This window comes from Diceros bicornis, chromosome 3 (assembly GCF_020826845.1).
Source record: "Diceros bicornis minor isolate mBicDic1 chromosome 3, mDicBic1.mat.cur, whole genome shotgun sequence".
Lineage (NCBI taxonomy): Eukaryota > Metazoa > Chordata > Mammalia > Perissodactyla > Rhinocerotidae > Diceros > Diceros bicornis.
Window position 1 is genome coordinate 31694030 of NC_080742.1, and position 22552 is coordinate 31716581.

A 22552-nucleotide genomic window follows, 5' to 3' on the forward strand; every position below is an offset into this window, starting at 1 on the left:
TTTGGATACCTTCAGTGTCTTCCCTTTGATAAGATAGTAATAACAGACTAGCTGTCCATTTTCCCTTTGCCAATGTTAAATAGGATGAAGCCACTCTAAGCCATTTCAATCTTCTGTTGTTTTGTTGTTGTTAATTTACTGAGAGGAAAATTCTTACTACCTTTTACTTTGATTTCAGGGTCCCATCGGGTCTGCTGGCCCTCCAGGCTTTCCAGGTGCCCCTGGCCCCAAGGTAAAAACACCAGTGACCTTTGTCATTAGCTTGATAAACCTTTTATTGTGATGTGAAATATAGGGACTGTGCTTGCAGCTAGAGATAATTACAGAACAGGTACTTTAGTTAGTCCCTCCTTCAAAATGGATATAGAATGACCAGTTTTCTCACTCCAAGCTTGAAGTAGATCATCTCTGCACTTGAGCACTATGAGCATAGATATAGACGGCAACAGGGAAATTGATTCCATGGGACCCCTCTGGGATACACTCCCAAACTAGTCAGGACTGACCAACTGAGGACCAGAGTCTCTACCACAGAAAGACAGAGGTAGGTGAAGATAGCAGTGGTAGCCAAGATGGTGGAAGCAGGCCAGGAAAATAGGAACTCAAAGATAATCTTGTGGTACCAAACCAGATAAGGGAAATGAGTCTATGAATTTCTGGAGAAATTCATATAACTTGGTGTCCTAAAAACAGAGATATGCCAGCATTTGCTGGCTTATATCTCAGTGTCATTCTCTCTTTAGGGTGAACTTGGACCTGTTGGTAACCCTGGTCCTGCTGGTCCCGCGGGTCCCCGTGGTGAAGTGGGTCTTCCGGGTCTTTCTGGGCCCGTTGGACCTCCTGTAAGTAGCCTTATCATTAACCTCATTGAGTGAAAGAAAGCAAAAAAAACAAAAATGAATGAACATGAGGTCAAAGAAGAACAGAAATATTCCTATTAACAGATATCCTTCTCCCTTCCTTTTCCTCATAGGGTAACCCTGGAGCCAACGGCCTTGCTGGTGCTAAGGGTGCTGCTGTGAGTATATGGGCATGGCTAAAATGTGCTGCTGTGGTTTCAAAGCATTTTAATGAGTGATGCATCTCCTGCCAATCACCTCATGATGGACTACACTGTGTTTCCTTCCCAGGGCCTGCCCGGTGTTGCTGGGGCTCCTGGCCTCCCTGGACCCCGGGGTATTCCTGGCCCTGCTGGTGCTGCTGGTGCTACTGGTGCCAGAGGACTCGTTGTAAGTGGTCATGGCTGTGGCTTCCATCATCCTGAAATACTAGCTCTACCATCATTTCATCACCACTAGACTTACTCTTCTAGTTTTATCATTTTAATTTTTTCCTTTCTTAGCATTTTTAGTTTGCATTTCTTCTATCAGTGCACATACATATATGTACACTTCCTCCCTCTCTAACACACACACAGACACACCCCTCCTGCTGTCTTAGAACATTACCAAAGGTCATTGAGGCACATTTCTGTGATATCAGTCATGTACTTGCAACCAAGACCATTTCCCTATAAGTCATTTAAATATGAAGTGGGCACATTTCTTAGAGAATTTGAGCTTCTCTTTACCTTGATCCATAAATATTCCAAGATGTTTGTCTGTGAGAGAGTTGTGACAGATGTTTGTCATTTGACCACTGTTTCGTGTTGGATCCTAGGGTGAGCCTGGTCCAGCTGGTTCCAAAGGAGAGAGTGGTAACAAGGGTGAGCCTGTAAGTAGTTCTATAATCACAATTTTATGAAATTATTACTCTTTTGATCCATTTTCTCTAGCTGGATATGACATAAAAATTATTTTTCCTGTTCCCCCTTCTTTTGTTTTTTTCATTAAACAGGGCTCTGTTGGAGCCCAAGGTCCTCCTGGTCCCAGTGGTGAAGAAGGAAAGAGAGGCCCCAATGGTGAAGCTGGATCCACTGGCCCTGCAGGACCTCCTGGACTGAGAGTAGGTTCCAAATGCTCTTGACACTCAGACACATGAGAGGCAGATGATAACACCCCTTCATTGGGAAATGATCAGAATTACTGAGTGCATTTTCTAGACGAAGGAAGCATCTGCTTTCCATCTGCTTTATTAAATCAGTGACTCTCAGTTTGGTATGTTATAAAATTGGTCTGGAAACAATGTTGACCTACTTTTGCAGAATGCCTCCTCCACACATTCCTTTGGGGTTTGGGTGAAGTTTTTTGGCCTGGTTTGTGTTCATATCTCTCTCTTAGGGGGTCAAGATTTCTTGCGTGCATGCCGCATTTCAATAAACTCTGCCTTATCTGATTTAAGGATTTTCTCCAATTCTCTTCTGTTTTATGTACTGTCTTACAGGGAAGTCCTGGATCTCGTGGTCTTCCTGGAGCTGATGGTAGAGCTGGTGTCATGGTAAGTTGTCCATTACTCATTTGCCAGGAAGGAACCTGATGCTTCTGGTGGGATGGTATGTGATTTGCTTTAGCATCCCCTCTTCCCCCTTCTTTTTAACAGGGCCTTGCTGGTAGTCGTGGTGCAACTGGCCCTGCTGGTGCCCGAGGTCCCAGTGGAGATTCTGGTCGCCCTGGAGAGCCTGGCCTCATGGGACCCCGAGTAAGTTTCAGACTGATTCTGAGCAAGTCATACCTGGCACTGTTTCCTTTTTAAAAAGAGCTGATTAATATTTGAAGACAATAAAAAACATCAAAAGTAAATTTGTTAGTAGACTTGCTAACAGTTGTCTTTTTAATTTAACTTTGTAAAAGCCCAGTAGATATTTTTACGAATTTGGTGAGTTCATAAATCTCCTGTTTATTACTTGAAAACAATGGCTATGAGGTGTTTGGAAGAATAGATTTATTTTAATATATCCAAATTAGGTTGATTCTCCTATCAGCATGAATCTTTTATCTCAATTCGTGAGTTTTATATAAGGTGCTCATGAAATGTATTAGGACTATATATTATCAGTTTATTAGATTCATAAGGGAAATCATTTTTCCAGCAATCCCAAAGTGCTGTAATGTATTCAGCATCATACCAGCTATGGAGAAATGACCTTTAGATCTGTAGACACTCTAATCCATTGCAATAGAGTAATTTTTTTGCTTCCATTATCTCTTATGGATGAATATCAACTGTAATTGTACCATAAACAAGTAGTAAAGACACCAAATATAGCAATAAAAATTCCACTTTGAAAATTGCTTACTAAAGGTATTTGTTTTTCTATTATGAAGTAAATAACATGATACATTTTTCCCATACAGTATGTTGCTTAACAGTTTCTTGAGTTATATGTAGACGAATCAGTTGCACTAAAATTCAATAAAAAGAAAGGCATGAAATTTGGAAAGAAGAAAGATTTCAGAGCTCTTTTCATACCTCCCAGCTAGTGGCTAATACCCCTAGTGATTTGCCCTAGGCAGCAAACAAAAAGTAGGGGGGAAATGCTTTTGTGAGATTTCAATTAATTGGAGTCTCGAGTATGTGTGTGAAAGTGCCAATATGAAAGCATCCTCATTTGTTTTATAGGGTTTCCCTGGTTCTCCTGGAAATGTTGGCCCAGCTGGAAAAGAAGGGCCTGCGGTATGTATTGCTCATTTTCCATTATATTTTCAAGGACACTTATTGCACCTTTATCGAGTCTATTCTGTGCTTCATTTATACATGAACACATTGAAAATAAATATCAGTCACATACATCATCTGGGAGCACAAAATAATAGATTGTAATTATGGAGTCCAAATGAATGCAGGACTGAAAGAAGAGAAGGAAAAAGAAAAACGTGGCAGGGAAAATTGAAGAGAGTGACAAGGGTATGGAAAGAGAGGAGAGAGGGAAATTGTGTACATATGAGATTGACTTGGCTGTGTGTGTCCTGACATCCTATTTAGAAAAGGAAAATGGATTCATAATTTATTGATGCTTTATACAGGAGGCTCTATGCATTCAGAAAATGATTCTGTTTCATCTCAGGGCAGCATCACAAGCCTGAGGTTGTGAGACCCTGTTGATGCTGAGTAAACCTTAAACTCTGGTTTCAGGGCCTCCCTGGTATTGACGGCAGACCTGGACCAGTTGGCCCAGCTGGAGCAAGAGGAGAGCCTGGCAACATCGGATTCCCTGGACCCAAAGGCCCCACAGTAAGAATCACCACAACTGCCTCTCCCTCAGCATTTTTTTGCCACATTTCAGTAAAACTCTAGTATTTCTCTCCTGCCTCAGTTTAGCCACCTCATGGGGGTTCCTTTCAATACTGGAAAACTACAAGCCACTTACTAGATTAAAAGTTGATCTCCAATGTATCATTGTGCACCTGCTAAAAATCCATCTCCTAAGTCACATGCTTCTGCAGACACAGGTGGACCATATTGTACGTGGAACTGCGTGATGATGGATTATGCCTTAGATAACAGAATTCAAGGACTAGGAATCTCAAAAAGAAAAAAAAAAAGCAAGCAGGAAATTAACATTTCAAAATTGTCATGGTTAATTTGACATTAAATGTGTAAGGTTTTTTTTAATGTTTGTTATAGGGTGAACCTGGCAAAAGTGGCGATAAAGGTGTTGCTGGTCTTGCTGGTGCTCGGGTAGGTACTGACTTCCATGCGGATCTATCCGTATAATATTCACCTAGGAGACACATATCCTTTGAGGCCATCTGATGTCATTCTTTCCAAGATGGCATCCCCAAGATTCTTTTCAATATCACAAAATTTTCTTTTTAACCACACTTATAAGGCAGTGAGCTATAAGAAATCAGAATATATAATAGAGTCAAAAATATTTATGGACTAGTTTAGTTTTTATTTAATTCATTTTGTGATTAAAAGGCTGTGAATATGCTAGTAGCATTCTCTGGCCTTCATAAATTGCCCTTCATCCATGGACTTCCGTGAGCCATATCAAAAGTTAATAGGCAGTATTTGGGCCTTGGCAGGGAACCCACAATGAGTTTAATTCATGCTAAAATGACAAGCTTGTTTTGAGGAGGTAACGCATAAAGCTTTGAGGTATCTTAAACTGCCTTTCTGTTAAACATTTTAGGGCGCTCCAGGTCCTGATGGAAACAATGGTGCTCAGGGACCTCCTGGACCACAAGTGAGTATTTCTCCCGCTCATGTTCTTTTCTGCCCTAAAATGAAATCTAGTCCCGCAAAATGACTTCCTTTTTCCAGTCCAGAAGTTATATAGCTAGACAGCAGTGGTGGCATACATCCCTATTCATGCTATCTTTCCTATCACTTCCAGGGTGTCCAAGGTGGAAAAGGTGAACAGGGTCCCGCTGGTCCTCCAGGCTTCCAGGTAAGTCAACTAAAACATACAGAATACTGCCTTTCGTCAGACTATCCAGCTGTAAATCACCATACCACTCTCCACCACCACACAGAACATGATTTCAGAAATGAAGCAAAGAAGAGTGCATGTTTTCAAGGCAAACTTTTGTGTAATGCTTTAATAACACACAATAGTTAATGAACATGTTGATATTAAGTAGTTCCCCCAAAACTCAATTATTAGCAAATCACCTAAATATAGCCATAAGATTGAGACTTGTATTTCTTTCATCTAGGGTCTGCCTGGCCCCGCAGGTACAGCTGGTGAAGTTGGCAAACCAGGAGAAAGGGTAAGTAAAACAAGAGATTGTAAATTCCCCTAAACTTGGGACTTCCCCATTTAATACCCTACTGTAGTGCAATTATAATATGCAAGAGAAATTTTTTATATTTCATATGTTAATGATACTCTTACATATGTTGGTACTGATGGAGGGAATGAGCCAACTTACTCATTTTCCTTCAGATTACTTTGTTTTATGAATGAAACATCACATTATGGAAGTAAAATATATCGATGAGCATTCCATTTAATAGCCTTACTTTTTATATTGTTCTTGGTAATGTTAAAATACAAATTATTTCTTTCCCCATAGAGAAAGTAAATGCACTGATTTTCCATTAAACTAGACCCTGAAAAATTGCTTTTAATGTTTTTCTTGGCATTCAGACATGACACTGCCATCCACAATCAGGGCATGAGTTCTGAGTCATTTTCTCTGTAATTGTGATGAATGTGCCTCAATTCAGTTACATTCTGTGGCCTGGTCTCCTTTGTCAACAGTGGGGCACATTAAGGAGACAGCTGGTCAGTAATAAAGGAGATACACTTGGGTATACAATTAACTAGGTAATGTGCAGAATATGATCATTTCTATTAAGAAAGCAGTCTGTTACATAGCTAAAAATAGGCAATGTCTGATATTGTTCATCATTATTTATCATATTATCAAAGGAGATAGTCTGTTTTACCATTTTTTTTTAAAGCAATAACTAAATAATGGGGAACTTAAATTCTCTGATACCAGGTTCTGGGATAGATATATCTTTGATACCAATAGAATTCTCATTTTTTGTATCTTTCCACACACAACTGAAAGTTCTCTTGTTCTAAATAGCCTGAGCTCCAAATACACTCATGTAGGTAGAGCCTATCGGCTTTATTTCACTCTTTCAAAACCTTTCTAAATATCATAATCATAAGTGGATTTAGAGAACATACATAAATTTCATGCTTTAATTATTTTCCTGTTTTGCCTAGGGTCTCCCTGGTGAATTTGGTCTCCCTGGTCCTGCTGGTCCAAGAGTAAGTGTTAATTAATTTTCATAAACTTCTGGTGATGTGTTTTTAAAACAAGTAGTGCTTTCTCCTAAAAACTATTGATGACCTTGCAACAAGTTCCTGACACTCTTCAGTTGTGAAACATAATCTCCAGAAAGCAGTTGATTTCTGAATTGATAGTAGACTTTTTTATTTAATTGCTCATATTTCCTGTTCAAAAACCACATGTTTATAAGAAACATAAATGAACTAATAAATGTATTATATTAAATGATTTATATAGACAAATATGAAGTATTTATGACTGGCTCAACCTGAGCCAAGGAAAAGTAATAACTTACTAAGATTTAAAGTCAATTTTTGCAATGTATGTTGATGTTCAAAGTCTAAAGCTGAAATCTTGAGTCTTATGAAGAAAAATAAAATAAATAGATTTAGTTTGTCTGTGGTCATTAAAATAACTGGAAGGATGAGTTTGCCCCTAAAGTGCCCTGTTATGTGGCTAGGTATCATATATCCAGGATGCCCAAACAAGTGTAGTACCATGAACCAAGTTATAAAGGGCCTTTGAAACAGCTGCAATGTGGACTTCCATGTTAAATATTCTGGGCATAGAATGCTATGCCATAGTGATATGGAGTGATATTTACATGCAAATTGGGAGATATTTAGATAGATAGACATGCACACATATATATACAAATATATATATGTCCTCTGTTAAATATTATAACTGCTACATCGTTATTGCATGCAATTGTAAAAAGGAAGCACAGACATGAGAATGTATAATCTTATCCACACCTGGCATTGCTATTCACCTAGAATGACACACTCTTTCCCTCTGAATACTATGCGTAACTGGCATCCCTGTTTTTACCTATAGATCTATCATGGAAAAGACAAAAAGGAAGTGAGTTCCAGAGGTTGAATATTATACTCTAGCAGCAACCAATTTTGGAATTATAGCCACAGAACATTAGAACTGAATGAAACTTTCGAGATTATCTCATCCCATCCTTTCATTTTACTAGTAGAGAAATTAAGGGGAAAAAAATTATATTTTGCTAATAAATAGCAGAATCAGGATTCAAAAGCTAAACAGGTGTGACTCTTGGGTGTAAACAGTCTCTCTGCAGCAATGAACAACGCAACACTTCTTCTGATCCCTTTGTTATAGGGGGAGCGTGGCCCCCCTGGTGAAAGTGGTGCTGCTGGTCCTGCTGGTCCTATTGGAAGCCGAGGTCCTTCTGGAGCCCCAGGACCTGATGGAAACAAGGTAACATTTTATGTTATATATTGATGGTTTGGCCCAGGACACTCTGGAATAAGTATATCCTTTACAATAGTAAATGAATTGTTTTTCAGGCGTTTTATTTATTTCCAATTCTGTAATGATTTCCATCTCAGCAAATATCAGTCTGATTCCAATGGACCTGAATTATTCCAAAAGGAGGGAAATCTCAGTGTTCTAGCCACATAAATGAATTAGTATGGGTTTTCACTCCTTTCTCACCACACTGCTTTATATCTTTGTTTTAATTTAGAAACAACATATACATTCGGACATGATTTTTAGAGAACAAACTTTTACCTTCTGAGCATCCTACTTAATAGAATAAAATTTCAAAAAGTAGTCTAAATATTAATAATAATAGAATGTATGCTGATAAAAATTAACTGGACAGTATATTCACCCCAAAAACATAAGCCTGAAAACTTGTGTTTCAGAATAGAATGTGTGGTTTTGATTTTCAAATAGATGGAATTATACACTTCTGAGAAACAGATTACTTTAACTACAATAAAGAGAAGGCAACTCATATGATTTCTGATTCATACCTTTAAGGGAAAAAAATTTAAAGATTAGCTACAAAAAGCTATTTTGGTATGTGGAAGGATGTTGGAACAAAGTAAAAACAAGGTAAGAGGGAGAGAGGAAATAAGAAAGGAAATATGATTCTATGAGTTAGTACTTTCAAAAGGTTTTATCTCAGAAACTAGTCAATGGGTTTTAAGTATGTGGAATTGTAGGGTTTATATAAAAATGGAAGCTTTAGTCCCCTCTCTTAAGGAGATTAAAATGTAAACATCTCCCCAATTGATGAGGTCTCTTTCCATATTTCCTGTCTGGGCTAAGAGACTTATCCTTGAAAAATGTTTGTGGGCAAACATTTTTCACTCTCTGCCTCCTATTGTCCTATCCTCTTCTTTTCCATGTCTGCCTGCCTTAAGAGGATTGGGAGCAGAGTATAAAAAAATCACAGCCACCCACTCCCACTACCCTCTTCTCTTTAGTCAATCTGTCATTAATAGCATCTCCTCTGTTATATTCTCCCTTCTTTCAATAGCCATGCTTTGTGTCTCTAAGCGGGCAAGAATGCTATCTATTAAATGTTTAAATTGGAATCCTTGAAGAGTTTCAGTCTTCACTGTCTTCTTTTGCCACTGAAATAATTGATTTCACATGTGTTTGATTCAAGGGTGAACCTGGTGTGCTCGGTGCTCCAGGCACTGCTGGTCCATCTGGTCCTAGTGGACTCCCAGGAGAGAGGGGTGCTGCTGGCATACCTGGAGGCAAGGGAGAAAAGGTACCCTCTCAGTTTTGAACCCTAAAACACATTGTTGATGAACTCTAGCAAAGAAGGCTGCACAAGGTTGTCTAGCTTTTTACAATTCTTGGCAGGTGGTGTGGTAGCATTTTGATATCCATCTATACACATTTCCCTCTGCCACCTAGCACCTACGCATTTCTAAACTCACTAATCTGGCAAAATTCCTCGCTACCATGGAATTTCACGCAAACAGATGGTGTTGAGTAATACATGAGGCTCATTTTAATGCCACTAACAATAATGCTTCATCCTGCCCTAATTAATGGGAAGAAACTATATTGAACAGCTGTCAACCGTGCTGCTGCATTAGTTATGCCGTAAGAGTGATCAGGCACCAAAGCCCATTGTGCTGCCTTATAATTCTGTCCACATGAATTTGTACCTTGCTTGATTATGCTTCAGGAGGGTGTATGGAAATTAGGAAGAAAATATTGAACAATAATCTGGAAAGGGCCTTCAATTATTTTTTCCTTATTTTTTTCCTCATTCAACATCCTATAGAATGGTAGGGAATCCAGACATTTCTAAAGATCTTAAATGACTGAAAGTATTATAGCGTCTTCTGTGAAAACACTTCAGAATAATTTTGATTCAAAAATTTGGCCAGAAAACAAAGAGTTGTTCTTGCTTTATACTTTCAGGGTGAAACTGGTCTCAGAGGTGAAATTGGTAACTCAGGCAGAGATGGTGCTCGTGTGAGTAGAATTTTGTTTGTTTGTTTGTTTGTACTTAAATTGTTTTGTTTTGTTTCCTTTTTACGTTTCACTCAATTTGAGTTGAGAAGCTTTCCAAAACAGAAATGACAAAAGAAGTATTCAAGATTAGTAAAAGAGTTTCCATTCCTTCCCGGCTCTATGACTAATAATATCATTTTACATGTTCCAAAAGAAAAATTCAACAGGACTTATCCCTTTGAAAATTAGAGCCTGAATTTTCTACCTTCCTTAGTGTTAACTACACGAAGTACAAACTACAGACCAAAAGCCCTAGGTTTAATAGAGCTTTAAATGATCAATTTATTATAGGACTTTAGAAAAAACAGTAACTCTTACATTTTAAGAAGCCAAAACCTCTAACAAGGTCCTATTTATTCAAATGTATACCCTAAGAATTGATCACTCAAAGAGTAGCCCCAGAGATTGGCTATTAATGCCATGGAGAGGCCAAAGATAATCCCACAAGGGTGTCATAACCATACCTAGAGTATTGGCATCATGGCTATTCCAGGCCATGAGCTACCTTGGTTCTTTCTTTTCACCTCTCCCTCATAGCTGATAACTTGCTGTGGCACATTCACAATAGTCCTTTCTCTGAACCACACATCCTAACAGTTACAAACAAGGCTACTCATTTGCTGCTCTCCAGGAAATTTTACAAGAGCAGATCATTCAGATCTCCCCAATTCCTAACCTGCCCTTGACTTACACATTTCCATAACCTTTATCACTGGCGTACTGTCCTCCTGAGAGTGGCTTCTAATAGTCTTGATAACTAGAACTGAAATGCATCAAAGTTTTTCTTGACGTCCACCCAAAGTGTGCTGTAAGTGTTCAGTCACTGTATAAGCACAGCAAGGGAGAACGGCAAGGTTCACTTTTTATGGTATGGGAGTGTTAGTAAGACTTATTTCCTTTTTGCTACTAGGGTCCCCCTGGTGCTGTAGGTGCCCCTGGTCCTGCTGGAGCCAACGGTGACCGGGTAAGCATGCATTTTCACTGAGTTGCATCTGTTTGAGCCAAGAGCAGTATCTAAAATTTCCTGCTTGCCCCAAAGAGCCCCAGCAATTCATTTTTATGGCTTGGTATAAAGCCCACTTATTTAAAAACCTATCTGTTGTGTTGGGGCAGCAGGAAACAAATGCTATGTGTTTCAAGTTCCCTTTCCCTTCCTATAGATGTGCCAGCTATCTGATCTATACTTTAATCCCTATCATTTGTTTTAAAGTCTTTTCCTTGTTGCCCATTAACAATATCCTAATGCACTGAGCCTTCTCAAAGCCTTCAATTGTAAAAAATCAATAAAATACATAGTGTGCCCATTTCACATTGAACAGTCCACTCCAAATAGACCTTATTTATTGTATTGCACAGATTGCAGCAAATAGATCAGCCCTATGTCCATCTAAAAATTAAAATGTCCTCCTTCTGGTATTGTGGGCGCTGATTTATAGTGTTTTTGCAAGTGTATGACCAATGCCACTTCAACCCCCAAAATGAATACAACATTAGGCACAGTAAGAATCCACTGCATTTTATTCGGTGAGATGTGCATTCGTTATCTCTTCTGATGCAACTGCAGACTCTGACCAGAGCCCACTGTCTACCGCTGTTCCCTCTCACCTCTTGGAGCATACATGTGAGGTACATTAACAAACTCATCTTTGGTCCCAATATAGGGTGAAGCTGGTCCTGCTGGTCCTGCTGGTCCTGCTGGTCCTCGCGGTAGCCCAGTAAGTAGAAACTTGGATCATTTTGGATACTCATCATTTTTAGACATTGATGAATCTAAGATTGCTAAGACATTTTTAAATCCCTTCTCCCACCTAGGGTGAACGTGGTGAGGTTGGTCCCGCCGGTCCCAATGGATTTGCTGGCCCTGCTGTGAGTATCATGTAATGAAGGTTAATCTGAAAACATCTCAAGTGGGCAAGTAGAGTGAGTTGGAATATCTGAGCTATAACTGTTCCTTTCCAACAGGGTGCTGCTGGTCAACCTGGTGCTAAAGGAGAGAGAGGAACCAAAGGGCCCAAGGGTGAAATTGGTCCTGTTGGTCCCACAGGCGCCGTTGGATCTGCTGGCCCATCTGTAAGTGGAATTCACTGGAGGTCAACACAGCCCGTGTAGTTACCCATGAAATCTTATAATTCAATATACATCAATCAAGTGCCCACTGTACACCAGAGACTATACCAGAGAGGAGATGATTTAAAAAATAAGAATTAATATTTGCATACCACTTTACAATTTATAAAAGTTTCATAAATATTGTTTTCTCTTACTTCAATAACCCCATAAGGGTGATAATATTGAAGTAAGGACATTTATTTTATATGACATGGGTAGTCATTTTAAATTTCTGGATTTGCTTTTAATGGACATGAGAATGGTTCCTTTGGAGAAAAGAGTAACATTTGTAAGAATTGTTTTGGGATTTGACTCTATCTTTTTTTTTGCTTCCATTTAGGGTCCAAATGGTCCTCCTGGTCCTGCTGGAAGTCGTGGTGATGGTGGCCCCCCCGTGAGTATTTACGATGGACTCTGATAACTTTTCTTTCTTCAGAATCTATTAGGGACAACTTGAACGTTTGGAAATTTTTGGTAAATTTGGACTATAAAAGGATACTCTTGAGATTCAAGTTAACTCTATTCAAACAAATTCTGCTTTTGAAGTTAAGGTCAGGCTCATGGGATCTTAACTGAATTCCAGTGCAGTGTATGTTGCTACCATCTTACTTGAGGTATAACCAAGGGTAACCCCGGTAGTTTAATTGTGAAATGGGTAAAATATTTCTTTGGTGCCCTTTATCCTTTTATTGATGCTTGCTTTTTTCTGCCTGACCAAGTCCTTGCCCTTGGCATCCAGTGCTATCATAGTGACTGTGTAGAGATCCAGAGCTCCCCAGGAATGAATTCCACTAACTCCTTCCTTCTCTCATTGGATAGCAATTAATACTCTTGGTCTTTCGTTGTACCTTCCTCTGTAAACAAAATTACTTATTCAGTGTCCCTTCCCTTAGCACCCAGCCAGGTGGTTAAGATAGTTATTAATGTACACCCATCAATGTGTAATAATGGCATAGTGTCTTATTTTCTTACTCTTACAACCATTAGGTAATATGTTAGCATTTCAAAAAGGACCATCGGACCCTTGATGTAAAATATGGGTGTTGCAACAGGGGGCATGCTGGTCAGGAAAATGTGTAGATATGGAGGATCTTTGGGGTCCCAGTTAAATAATGTCTTATATGAGGCTGCTACTACCTACTCCAGGTCCATCTCTGGTCACATGCTTGAGGATTTGCCAGAGAAAAAGTTTCCATCTTACCCAAATCCTTGGAGTTGGTGTTGACTGTGGAATTTTAATGTGCTTTGTTCTTAGGGTGCCACTGGTTTCCCTGGTGCTGCTGGACGTACTGGTCCTCCTGGACCCTCTGTAAGTAAATCACTTCAAAATACGTCTTCATTTACTCTAGCCAAAAGACCTGGCCTGTAGTAGGAAACTGGTCAGAAATTCTCTAATGAAAACATGCTACTAATACTTTGCTATTACTTTTCTGGTCTGAAATCAGTTTTTCTGAACCATTAGGGCAAAATCATCACAAATTATATTTTATAATGTCAGTTTAAGAGGTTTTATTCATGTGAACATAAGCCCCCTTTTAGGGGCAAGGTCTTTTTGTTGAAAATAGAAAACAAAACAGTTTTAGTCACATATCAGATATTTCTATATCTAATTACCCTTCATAGCCAACATTCTGCCTCCGTTGTTAAGGTATAATTGTTCCTGAATTTGAAGGTGGTTTGGCCTCTAATTTAATTCTGATTCAGACTCTCCCGTCAGGACTCAAGATAATTTAATTAATTACCAAGGATTAAGTCTTCGGGTTAAGGTTTCAGGGAAAAAAAATAGCAATGTTGATTTCTTGGAATCCTTTTGCAGGTTCATAACAGAAAAATATTCATCCCTATAGGCATTTAATTAAACCTAGTTGAGAGCATATGTGATTCTTTAGTTATGAACAAAATGCCAGTATTGGCTTTCTTCAAAAAGAAATGAGTGGAGTCCTCCAAAACCCAAAGTCCCATTCATTTACAACTCAGTCTTACAACTCTACACAGTTCTGAGTCCAATATGCCAGGTTACTGGTGGCACAGCATTGCTTTTCCTTGCATTTGCCATAGCCTCTGCCTCAGTTGTTCACTTTATTACAGCCTCATGAGAAGGAAGACAGGAGTTGCTTCTTCCTACAAGAAGAATGTTAAAAAGTCCAAACATTTCCCCCAAATGGCCCAGGATATTATTTTGTTGCTTCACACTCTTTGCATCTTACTACTATCTAGAACCTCAGCTGCTGTCTTCCAGGTCCATGATGATTAACCAAAAGTAAATGACCTTGTACATTTGCTCACAGGGTATCACTGGCCCTCCTGGTCCCCCTGGTGCTGCTGGTAAAGAAGGAGTTCGTGGGCCTCGTGGTGACCAAGGTCCAGTTGGCCGAGCTGGAGAAACAGGTTCATCTGGCCCCCCTGGGTTTGCTGGAGAGAAGGGTCCCTCTGGAGAGCCTGGTACTGCTGTAAGTGATTTCAATCTCCTCTTTCTTAATACCTTGTGTTGAATTCAAATAAACCTTTTCCGCAAATGTTCAAGTGGCATATATTCATTAATGAGTATTGCAGGTTCTCAGGTAGAGCTCAGTTGAGCCAGGAAATCTGTCCAAGAGATATTGAGGTGTCATAACTTCAGCAGATGCTCAGAAGGCACTAGATAGGGATGACAATAAACAAGAGAACTCACTGTTTCTTCAAAATGGCCCTTTAAGCTGTTGAGGGCACCTTACTGGCACTGGGATTAGAACAGAAACCCATTGTTGTGGTCATTCTTCTGTATATCAATCAACCTCAGTAAGCTACCAGTTCCTTAAACATGCATTGTCCGATATTATTGCTACTCTGAATGTGCCTTTACTAGACTTAGCTGAGTTAGAGGCCAAGGTCAGAATTTGCTTCCCAGCATAGATTCTGTAAAAACTCTATTCCACCACCCCAGATGGCTTCATTAATCTCAACCACATATTTTTTAACGCTACTCCATTGGTCTCAAGGAGCAACCAGGTACAAAGAAATATACATGCCAAGATGTAAACTCATTTTCGTCACTATAGAAAAGATTTCCCAGGATATGTCCTACTAATAGAAGGTCACTAGCCTTTTTCTAAAGTAAGTATAGCTCATTCTCACAATCCTCAAGCTGACCTCTGTTATTGTCTAGGGTCTTACAAGTAATACTCAGTATTTTTGCTCTTGTTCAGGGACCTCCTGGCACCCCAGGTCCTCAAGGTCTTCTTGGTGCTCCCGGAATTCTGGGTCTCCCAGGCTCTAGAGGTGAACGTGGTCTACCAGGGGTAGCTGGATCTCTGGTGAGCATTTGACACCATTCTTATTCTTGTTAACATAATAAAAGATTTTAAAAGCTGCCACTTCAAATGTGACAGATTGATCACTGAATAACTCCACTTAAGATTTTTTTATTCATGGCATTTGCTTTATACAGATCACATGTCACTTATCTAAGAAGCTTTAATACCACCTTACTTAGACACAAGCTATAAAGACACAGCTTAACATTATGCAGGATGATTTTTGTTCTTTTTACATGCTTAAGAATGATCTAAACTCTAATTGCATTTACTCCTCTGCAGCATGAAATGCTGGCATCATTTATCATGTAGGAAGAATGAAACTCTAGAAGTTCTGAATCATTCCATTAAATCTTATATGTGACAGCAACTAGGAACCATCTCATCTCCATAAACTCTCTCAACTTTATGAATTCATTTCACTTGGGATATGGGATGAAACTAGGCTCACCTTGCACAGAGCAACATTCCAAAATTATGTAAAGCTGACCATCTAAGTGTGTAGGAGGAGGGTGAAGATGACACTAATGACACTTCTTACTCACTTTCAATTTACCCTGTCTCTCCAAACTGGAATCTCCTGGCGAGGGTTGTTTTGGGAAGGTGAGATTAGCATTCAATCCAATGAGAGGAATGTTGTTTTGTCTTCCCTGGCTCTTTAGGGTGAACCTGGTCCTCTCGGCATTGCAGGCCCACCTGGGGCCCGTGGTCCCCCTGGTGCTGTGGGTGCACCTGGAGTTAATGGTGCTCCTGGTGAAACCGGTCGTGATGTGAGTCCAACACTTGGTTTGTAAAATAAAACCTAGCAGTATTTCACCGTGTGAAACTTCATGTCCCGAGCTGAGGTTCTCTTGTTCCAACTTTTTGAACAAGGTGGTCTGTTTCTCCATAATATCTACATGTACTGACCACTCCTAGCCTTGAAAATATGAAAAATTACTTGGGCTTGGGAATGGGTCTTTAACTAGTATACTTCAAAGTTGGCCAAAATAGTAAAAACACCTCTAAAAAAATCTAGGTTGCCAAAGTCTTGTTCCTATTTTAACAGTCTGAAAGAGGGTTCACTGTTGAGCACCAGGAATGATGAAGGCAAAGTAGCTGAACTATAGGGGCTGCGGGCTACAGAGCCTCACGAAGGGCCTTAATCGGCATGGTGTCTTCACAGGGCAACCCTGGAAACGATGGTCCCCCAGGCCGTGATGGTCAACCTGGACACAAGGTCAGTACCTCTTCGTCTCTCTCTAATTTAAAAGCAACTAAAATACAGTCCAGATTGATTCTAAGCTTCATTTTGCCTTTGGTAGGGAGAACGTGGTTACCCTGGCAACGCTGGTCCTGTTGGTGCTGTGGGTGCACCCGGTTCTCATGGCCCCGTGGGTCCCACTGGCAAACATGGAAACCGTGGTGAACCTGTAAGTTTGTAAACACCAGTCCCTTACTAATGTCATCCTCATAGGCTTCACTTCTGATCTCCCCACACTTGGGAACTGTGGAGGCCTGGGGAGGAGAATCTTGGGCTTGGCTGATGAGTTTCATTTTTCTTTTCCAATTTACAGGGTCCTGTTGGTTCTGTTGGTCCTGTCGGTGCTGTTGGTCCAAGAGGTCCTAGTGTATGTACATGGTGAAGATTTCTTTAGAAATTAACATTTAGGGGAAGATCAGTCCAGACTGCCCATTAAGAAAATAAATAATATATAGGCTAGACTTCACATTTTAAAAAAATTAATCCGTGCTGAGAATAACTACAAATTGCTTTTAAATCTCTTCTATTTCAAATCTCTTCTGCTTGTTTGTATTAAATACACACAAAGATCTAGCCACTTTACAGATAGCTCAACTAAAGCAGATTAAGGGAAGAGATGGGAGTAGCACCCACATGGCTTTTAGATTTTTGCATGTCTTGAGTTACCTTTATAAACAGCTTAAACAATATTTGTGGAGAAATGAATGTCATTTTTTTAAAGATGGTAAATGTCGTATCTGTCCTCTTTCTTTACAGGGCCCACAAGGTGTTCGAGGTGATAAGGGAGAGCCTGGTGATAAGGGGCCCAGAGGTCTTCCTGGCTTGAAGGGACACGGTGGATTGCAAGGTCTTCCTGGTCTTGCTGTAAGTAAGATGTGGACATGCAGCACGTATACGGAACTTAAAGACTTTCAACTTAGAATGATCTTCCTCAAATTTTCACTGCTGTTGTTATAAAATGTCCTACATCATATTCATTTCCCATTTTCTGGCTAACTCCGTCTCTCAGAGATAATGCTATTTTATCCCAACACGAAAAGGTGAGGGTTAAGGGAGATAGAAATATACATATATTAAAATCTCTTGGCAACAATGTCTTTCAACCCCACTTAAAATAAATATAGTTAGAGAAATGACTAACATTGCGCTGCTAAAATAACTTGTAGAAAAAAATAATTGAATATAATGGAAGAAAAGAGCCCCATTTTACATTTTCAATTTTCTCAGTCCAGAGTTCATTGAAACTGAAGTCTTCCATTCCGTTTCCAAAAATCTGTTTATTGACACGTGTTCTGAAAGTGTGATTTTCCTGTTCCCTCATTAAAGGGTCATCATGGCGATCAAGGTGCTCCTGGCTCTGTGGGTCCCGCTGGTCCTAGGGTAGGTCAATCTGAGACATTTATCTCTGAAATAGAGCCTATGACAGGCACTGAACCCCAGGCCTCTGCTCCCTTGCAGGGTTTCTGCTGACTCACACAGACTTGATGTCCTTCTTCCATAGGGCCCTGCTGGTCCTACCGGCCCTGTTGGCAAAGATGGTCGCAGTGGACAGCCTGGTACAGTCGGACCTGCTGGCGTTCGTGGTTCTCAGGGTAGCCAAGGTCCTGCTGTAAGTATGATTTTGGGAAGTAATAAAGGGCATCACTGACCTAAGGAATATTTTCTTCAGACTAAACCAAGATAATTATGACAACACACTAAAGTAGTCCCCCACTTCCATATGTTTTCTAAAATATGTAAAAATTGTCTGTATGTAATGAGCTGCTTAAGCCCATCCCTGTAAGTATGCCTGGGAGCAAGTTGTTTATTTACATGAACTTGATGGTTTTTCACTTCTTAGAACACGCTTTTGTGTGACGCTCAACTAAAAACCTGCTGTCATTGATGTGTCTCACTGTAACCAATACAAAGCCTCCTCTTTCTCACTTTCACCTTTGCAGGGCCCTCCTGGTCCCCCTGGCCCTCCTGGACCTCCTGGCCCAAGTGGTGGTGGCTATGACTTTGGTTATGAAGGAGACTTCTACAGGGCTGACCAGCCTCGCTCACCACCTTCTCTCAGACCCAAGGATTATGAAGTTGATGCTACTCTGAAATCTCTCAACAACCAGATTGAGACCCTTCTTACTCCTGAAGGCTCTAGAAAGAACCCAGCTCGCACGTGCCGTGACTTGAGACTTAGCCACCCAGAGTGGAGCAGCGGTAGGTCAAGATGTCCAAGCCAGACTGACCCTTCTCACAAGTTGAGCTTTTCAAAATCGGTTCCCACTGACATTTAGAATGAAAAGGTATTTGGGTAAAAATTGCATTATGGGAAAACAAAGCATTTTCTCCTCCCAACCAGCACCCATTCACAAGCTTCTCTTAATACATGTTTTTGCCCTTTTCATGGTAATATGTACCCTGATTTGATTTTTCATGGAGGAGAGGAGAGGAGGAACTGTCTAATCTTGAAAATAGCCACCATCTTCCTGTTAAATGTGGGGTAGACAATATAACAGTACAATCAAAGATGTTACTTATGAGAATCAAAATCTTTGACTAGTAATTATTAGAACCTGTGCTCCACTCAATGAGAGGTTATGATCTGAGTCTTGTTTTTTTAAAAGGTTACTACTGGATTGACCCTAACCAAGGATGTACTATGGATGCTATCAAAGTATACTGTGATTTCTCTACTGGTGAAACCTGCATCCGGGCTCAACCTGAAAACATCCCAGCCAAGAACTGGTACAGAAGTTCCAAGGCCAAGAAGCACATCTGGTTTGGAGAAACTATCAATGGTGGTAGCCAGGTGAGGAATCCTACAAACATTCCTTCTCCTACTAAATAATATTTTGTTAGGATTGGTTGCCTTTTAGTTACCTACATTTTAATCCTTTACCAAAATAGGCTTATTAAAAGAACCTGCTCTTTTCTTGGGTTCCAGTTCTATCCTGGATTGCACATTAAAGATGGATTGATTGGACATATCCATACAATTCAAAGTTATTATTCAGATTTGACTTAATGATAATCACTGGAGAAACCAACTAACGTCATTTAGCGTGAAGGAGTACTGCCAGTATATAGCCCCATACCCATGCATGTGTATTTTCAGAACATGAGCTTTTCTGAATTTTTAATCAAACATTTTCACCAACACTGTTGAATGGCTGCTGGTGGGAATTAAAGGAAAAGAAGAGGTCCAAATCTCTATCTCCTGGCTCTCATATTCTAAAGAAGTAACATACACATAAAAGCTTATCTGAAACAAGTACCTTTTTGAGATGACCTTGCCTCAGCCAGGTAGTTCCTGTGTTCCTTCTAGGTAACTAATACTTAAAAGACAAGTGAATTGGGTTTCCCTGAAAAGTACCATTTTTCCTAAGGTTCAGATCTGAGTCCATTATTCCTCCCTATAGAAGACTTTTTTTTTTTTAATTTGACTCTTAGTATCTGAGTCCTTCTCCACTTAACTGGAATTCCCATCTTATTCTCTGTAGTTTGAATATAATGTTGAAGGAGTAACCACCAAGGAAATGGCTACCCAACTTGCCTTCATGCGCCTGCTGGCCAACCATGCCTCTCAAAACATCACGTACCACTGCAAGAACAGCATCGCATACCTGGATGAGGAGACTGGCAACCTGAAAAAGGCTGTCACTCTGCAAGGCTCCAATGATGTTGAACTTGTTGCTGAGGGCAACAGCAGGTTCACGTACACTGTTCTTGTAGATGGCTGCTCTGTAAGTAATAGTGAAATATGGGAATAGCATTTATTTGGGGAATTGGGGGGGTAGGGGGAGTGAAGTTCTAGCTTAGACCATGAAATGAACAGATGAATGAGAGACCTAACTTACTAACTTATTTGATCTTTTTTCATAAATGTGTTTATTTAAATTCAGATGGCAAATCCAGAGTATTCTTATCAGATCTTGCCTTCTGAAATACTAAAATATACACTATGTCAATGTATTAGTTGTTTGTCTTTTAACACGAGTTTCTTAAATGATGATGTGTGCTCAAAACGTAAAATTACTTGAGGTTAAAAGGGCCCCTCCTAAAATTTATAGTTATATGTACTTTATTTTCCTCATTAGTGTGGCCTACATTTAGTTTTTCTTTATGCTTTCTCTACACTACGCTATAAATTGAAGAAAAATTAAAATTCACTAGTAGCAGTATTGCATACCCACCCAACTTTCACCACTCCATACACACACATCCTGAAAATGATAATGTAGAAATAAATCACTTGGAATATGCATTGAAATGTTTATTTAAAAATTAGACCAGTAGGAAACCTCTTACCCTAAAAACACTCCTAATGCTCTGTTTGAAAATGAACTTGTTGATCTGGGACACACATCTTCAGAATGACACAAGCCAGAAAGTGGTTCTTATAATATCTAATGTTCATTATGTAATATAATATTATATAATATATAATATTAATAATATTATAATTTATTATTACATAATAAATATAATTATATAGTATGTAATAATAATTTAGTATTATATAATATATTAGATTTGGAAATAGTGTTGCTTTATGTATATTTTTCTTCTCTTTTTTAAACAGAGAAAGACAAATGAATGGGGAAAGACAATCATTGAATACAAAACAAATAAGCCATCTCGCCTGCCTATCCTTGATATTGCACTTTTGGACATCGGTGGCGCTGACCAAGAATTTGGTTTGGACATTGGCCCAGTCTGTTTCAAATAAATGAACTCAACCTAAATTAAAAAAAAAGAAATCTGAAAAAACGTTCTCTCTTTGCCATTTCTTTTTCTTCTTTTTTAACTGAAAGCTGAATCCTTCCATTTCTTCTGCACATCTACTTGCTTAAATTGTGGGCAAAAGAGAAGGAGAAGGATTGATCAGAGCATTGTGCAATACGATTTAATTAATTCCCTCTCCCTCTCCCCTTCCCCGAAAGATTTGGAATTTTTTTCAACACTCTTACACCTGTTGTGGAAAATGTCAACCTTTGTAAGAAAACCAAAATAAAAATTGAAAAATAAAATAAAAACCATGAACATTTGCACCACTTGTGGCTTCTGAATATCTTCCACAGAGGGAAGTTTAAAACCCAAACTTCCAAAGGTTTAAACTACCTCAAAACACTTTCCTGTGAGTGTGATCCACACCATTAATTAGGTGCTGACCTAGACAGAGATGAGCTGAGGTACTTGTTTTGTTTTGTTCAAAATACAAAGGTGCTAATTAATAGTATTTCAGATACTTGAAGAATGTTGATGGTGCTAGAAGAATTTGAGAAGACATACTGCTCTGTATTGAGTTGTATTGTGTATTTTTTTTATTTGATTGAGCATCGGTATTTTACATCTTATCCCCAAATAAGAGTATGCAGAGCATTTGCCCAACATTGTCCTCTTCTTTAAATTCAGCATTTGTTCTTTGCCAGTCTCATTTTCATCCTCTCCCATGGTTCCAAAGAAGCCTTGTTTCTCAAACAAGCAGAAAAATTAAATTGTACCTATTTTGTATATGTGAGATGTTTAAATAAATTGTGAAAAAAATGAAATAAAGCATGTTTGGTTTTCCAAAAGAAAATATTGAGTAGAATTCCTTACTTCAATGCTCTTTGCAATATAAATACAGATTATAGCATTTCTACCAGCAATTAGACTGAGTGCTTCTCATTAGATAGAAACTATACAAAAAAGGCAGTTTGGTATGGTAGAAAGAGCAGAGAACAAGGACCCAGGAGATCTGAGCTCCAATTCTGACTCTGCTCCTTGTGGCTGTGTGACTTCTAGCACTTCACCTTTCTGAGTTTCAGTTTCCATGTCTAATACAGAGAAGATTCCTTCTCTGAACTATTAAACATTTGTCCTACTCAGAATACATGATGCTTAAGCAATATGACATTGTTGACCTAAGTTTACTCTGAGCAGAGGCCCATAGATGCTTTTGGTTTATTATCCATTAAGAACATTGAAAGAGTGGCTGAAAGTTGGTC

The 22552-nt window shown here is 39.3% G+C and overlaps 1 protein-coding gene across 1 annotated transcript in view; it reads left to right on the forward strand.

Moving 5' to 3' along the window:
* Positions 1 to 21613, forward strand: part of COL1A2 (collagen type I alpha 2 chain) — a 35230-nt gene extending 13617 nt beyond the window's left edge. The window contains exons 16-52 of the mRNA XM_058525690.1: positions 179 to 232; positions 744 to 842; positions 974 to 1018; positions 1131 to 1229; positions 1660 to 1713; positions 1837 to 1944; positions 2323 to 2376; positions 2479 to 2577; positions 3499 to 3552; positions 4012 to 4110; positions 4504 to 4557; positions 5015 to 5068; positions 5219 to 5272; positions 5541 to 5594; positions 6566 to 6610; positions 7767 to 7865; positions 9070 to 9177; positions 9843 to 9896; positions 10846 to 10899; positions 11597 to 11650; positions 11748 to 11801; positions 11898 to 12005; positions 12385 to 12438; positions 13300 to 13353; positions 14333 to 14494; positions 15230 to 15337; positions 16000 to 16107; positions 16503 to 16556; positions 16642 to 16749; positions 16894 to 16947; positions 17337 to 17444; positions 17907 to 17960; positions 18082 to 18189; positions 18521 to 18779; positions 19187 to 19371; positions 20063 to 20305; positions 21145 to 21613. Of these exons, the coding sequence (XP_058381673.1) occupies positions 179 to 232; positions 744 to 842; positions 974 to 1018; positions 1131 to 1229; positions 1660 to 1713; positions 1837 to 1944; positions 2323 to 2376; positions 2479 to 2577; positions 3499 to 3552; positions 4012 to 4110; positions 4504 to 4557; positions 5015 to 5068; positions 5219 to 5272; positions 5541 to 5594; positions 6566 to 6610; positions 7767 to 7865; positions 9070 to 9177; positions 9843 to 9896; positions 10846 to 10899; positions 11597 to 11650; positions 11748 to 11801; positions 11898 to 12005; positions 12385 to 12438; positions 13300 to 13353; positions 14333 to 14494; positions 15230 to 15337; positions 16000 to 16107; positions 16503 to 16556; positions 16642 to 16749; positions 16894 to 16947; positions 17337 to 17444; positions 17907 to 17960; positions 18082 to 18189; positions 18521 to 18779; positions 19187 to 19371; positions 20063 to 20305; positions 21145 to 21291 (3363 nt within the window). The 3' untranslated portion in view covers positions 21292 to 21613. The remainder of the gene's footprint in view (positions 1 to 178; positions 233 to 743; positions 843 to 973; positions 1019 to 1130; positions 1230 to 1659; positions 1714 to 1836; positions 1945 to 2322; positions 2377 to 2478; positions 2578 to 3498; positions 3553 to 4011; positions 4111 to 4503; positions 4558 to 5014; positions 5069 to 5218; positions 5273 to 5540; positions 5595 to 6565; positions 6611 to 7766; positions 7866 to 9069; positions 9178 to 9842; positions 9897 to 10845; positions 10900 to 11596; positions 11651 to 11747; positions 11802 to 11897; positions 12006 to 12384; positions 12439 to 13299; positions 13354 to 14332; positions 14495 to 15229; positions 15338 to 15999; positions 16108 to 16502; positions 16557 to 16641; positions 16750 to 16893; positions 16948 to 17336; positions 17445 to 17906; positions 17961 to 18081; positions 18190 to 18520; positions 18780 to 19186; positions 19372 to 20062; positions 20306 to 21144) is intronic.
* Positions 21614 to 22552: the final 939 nt, after the last annotated feature.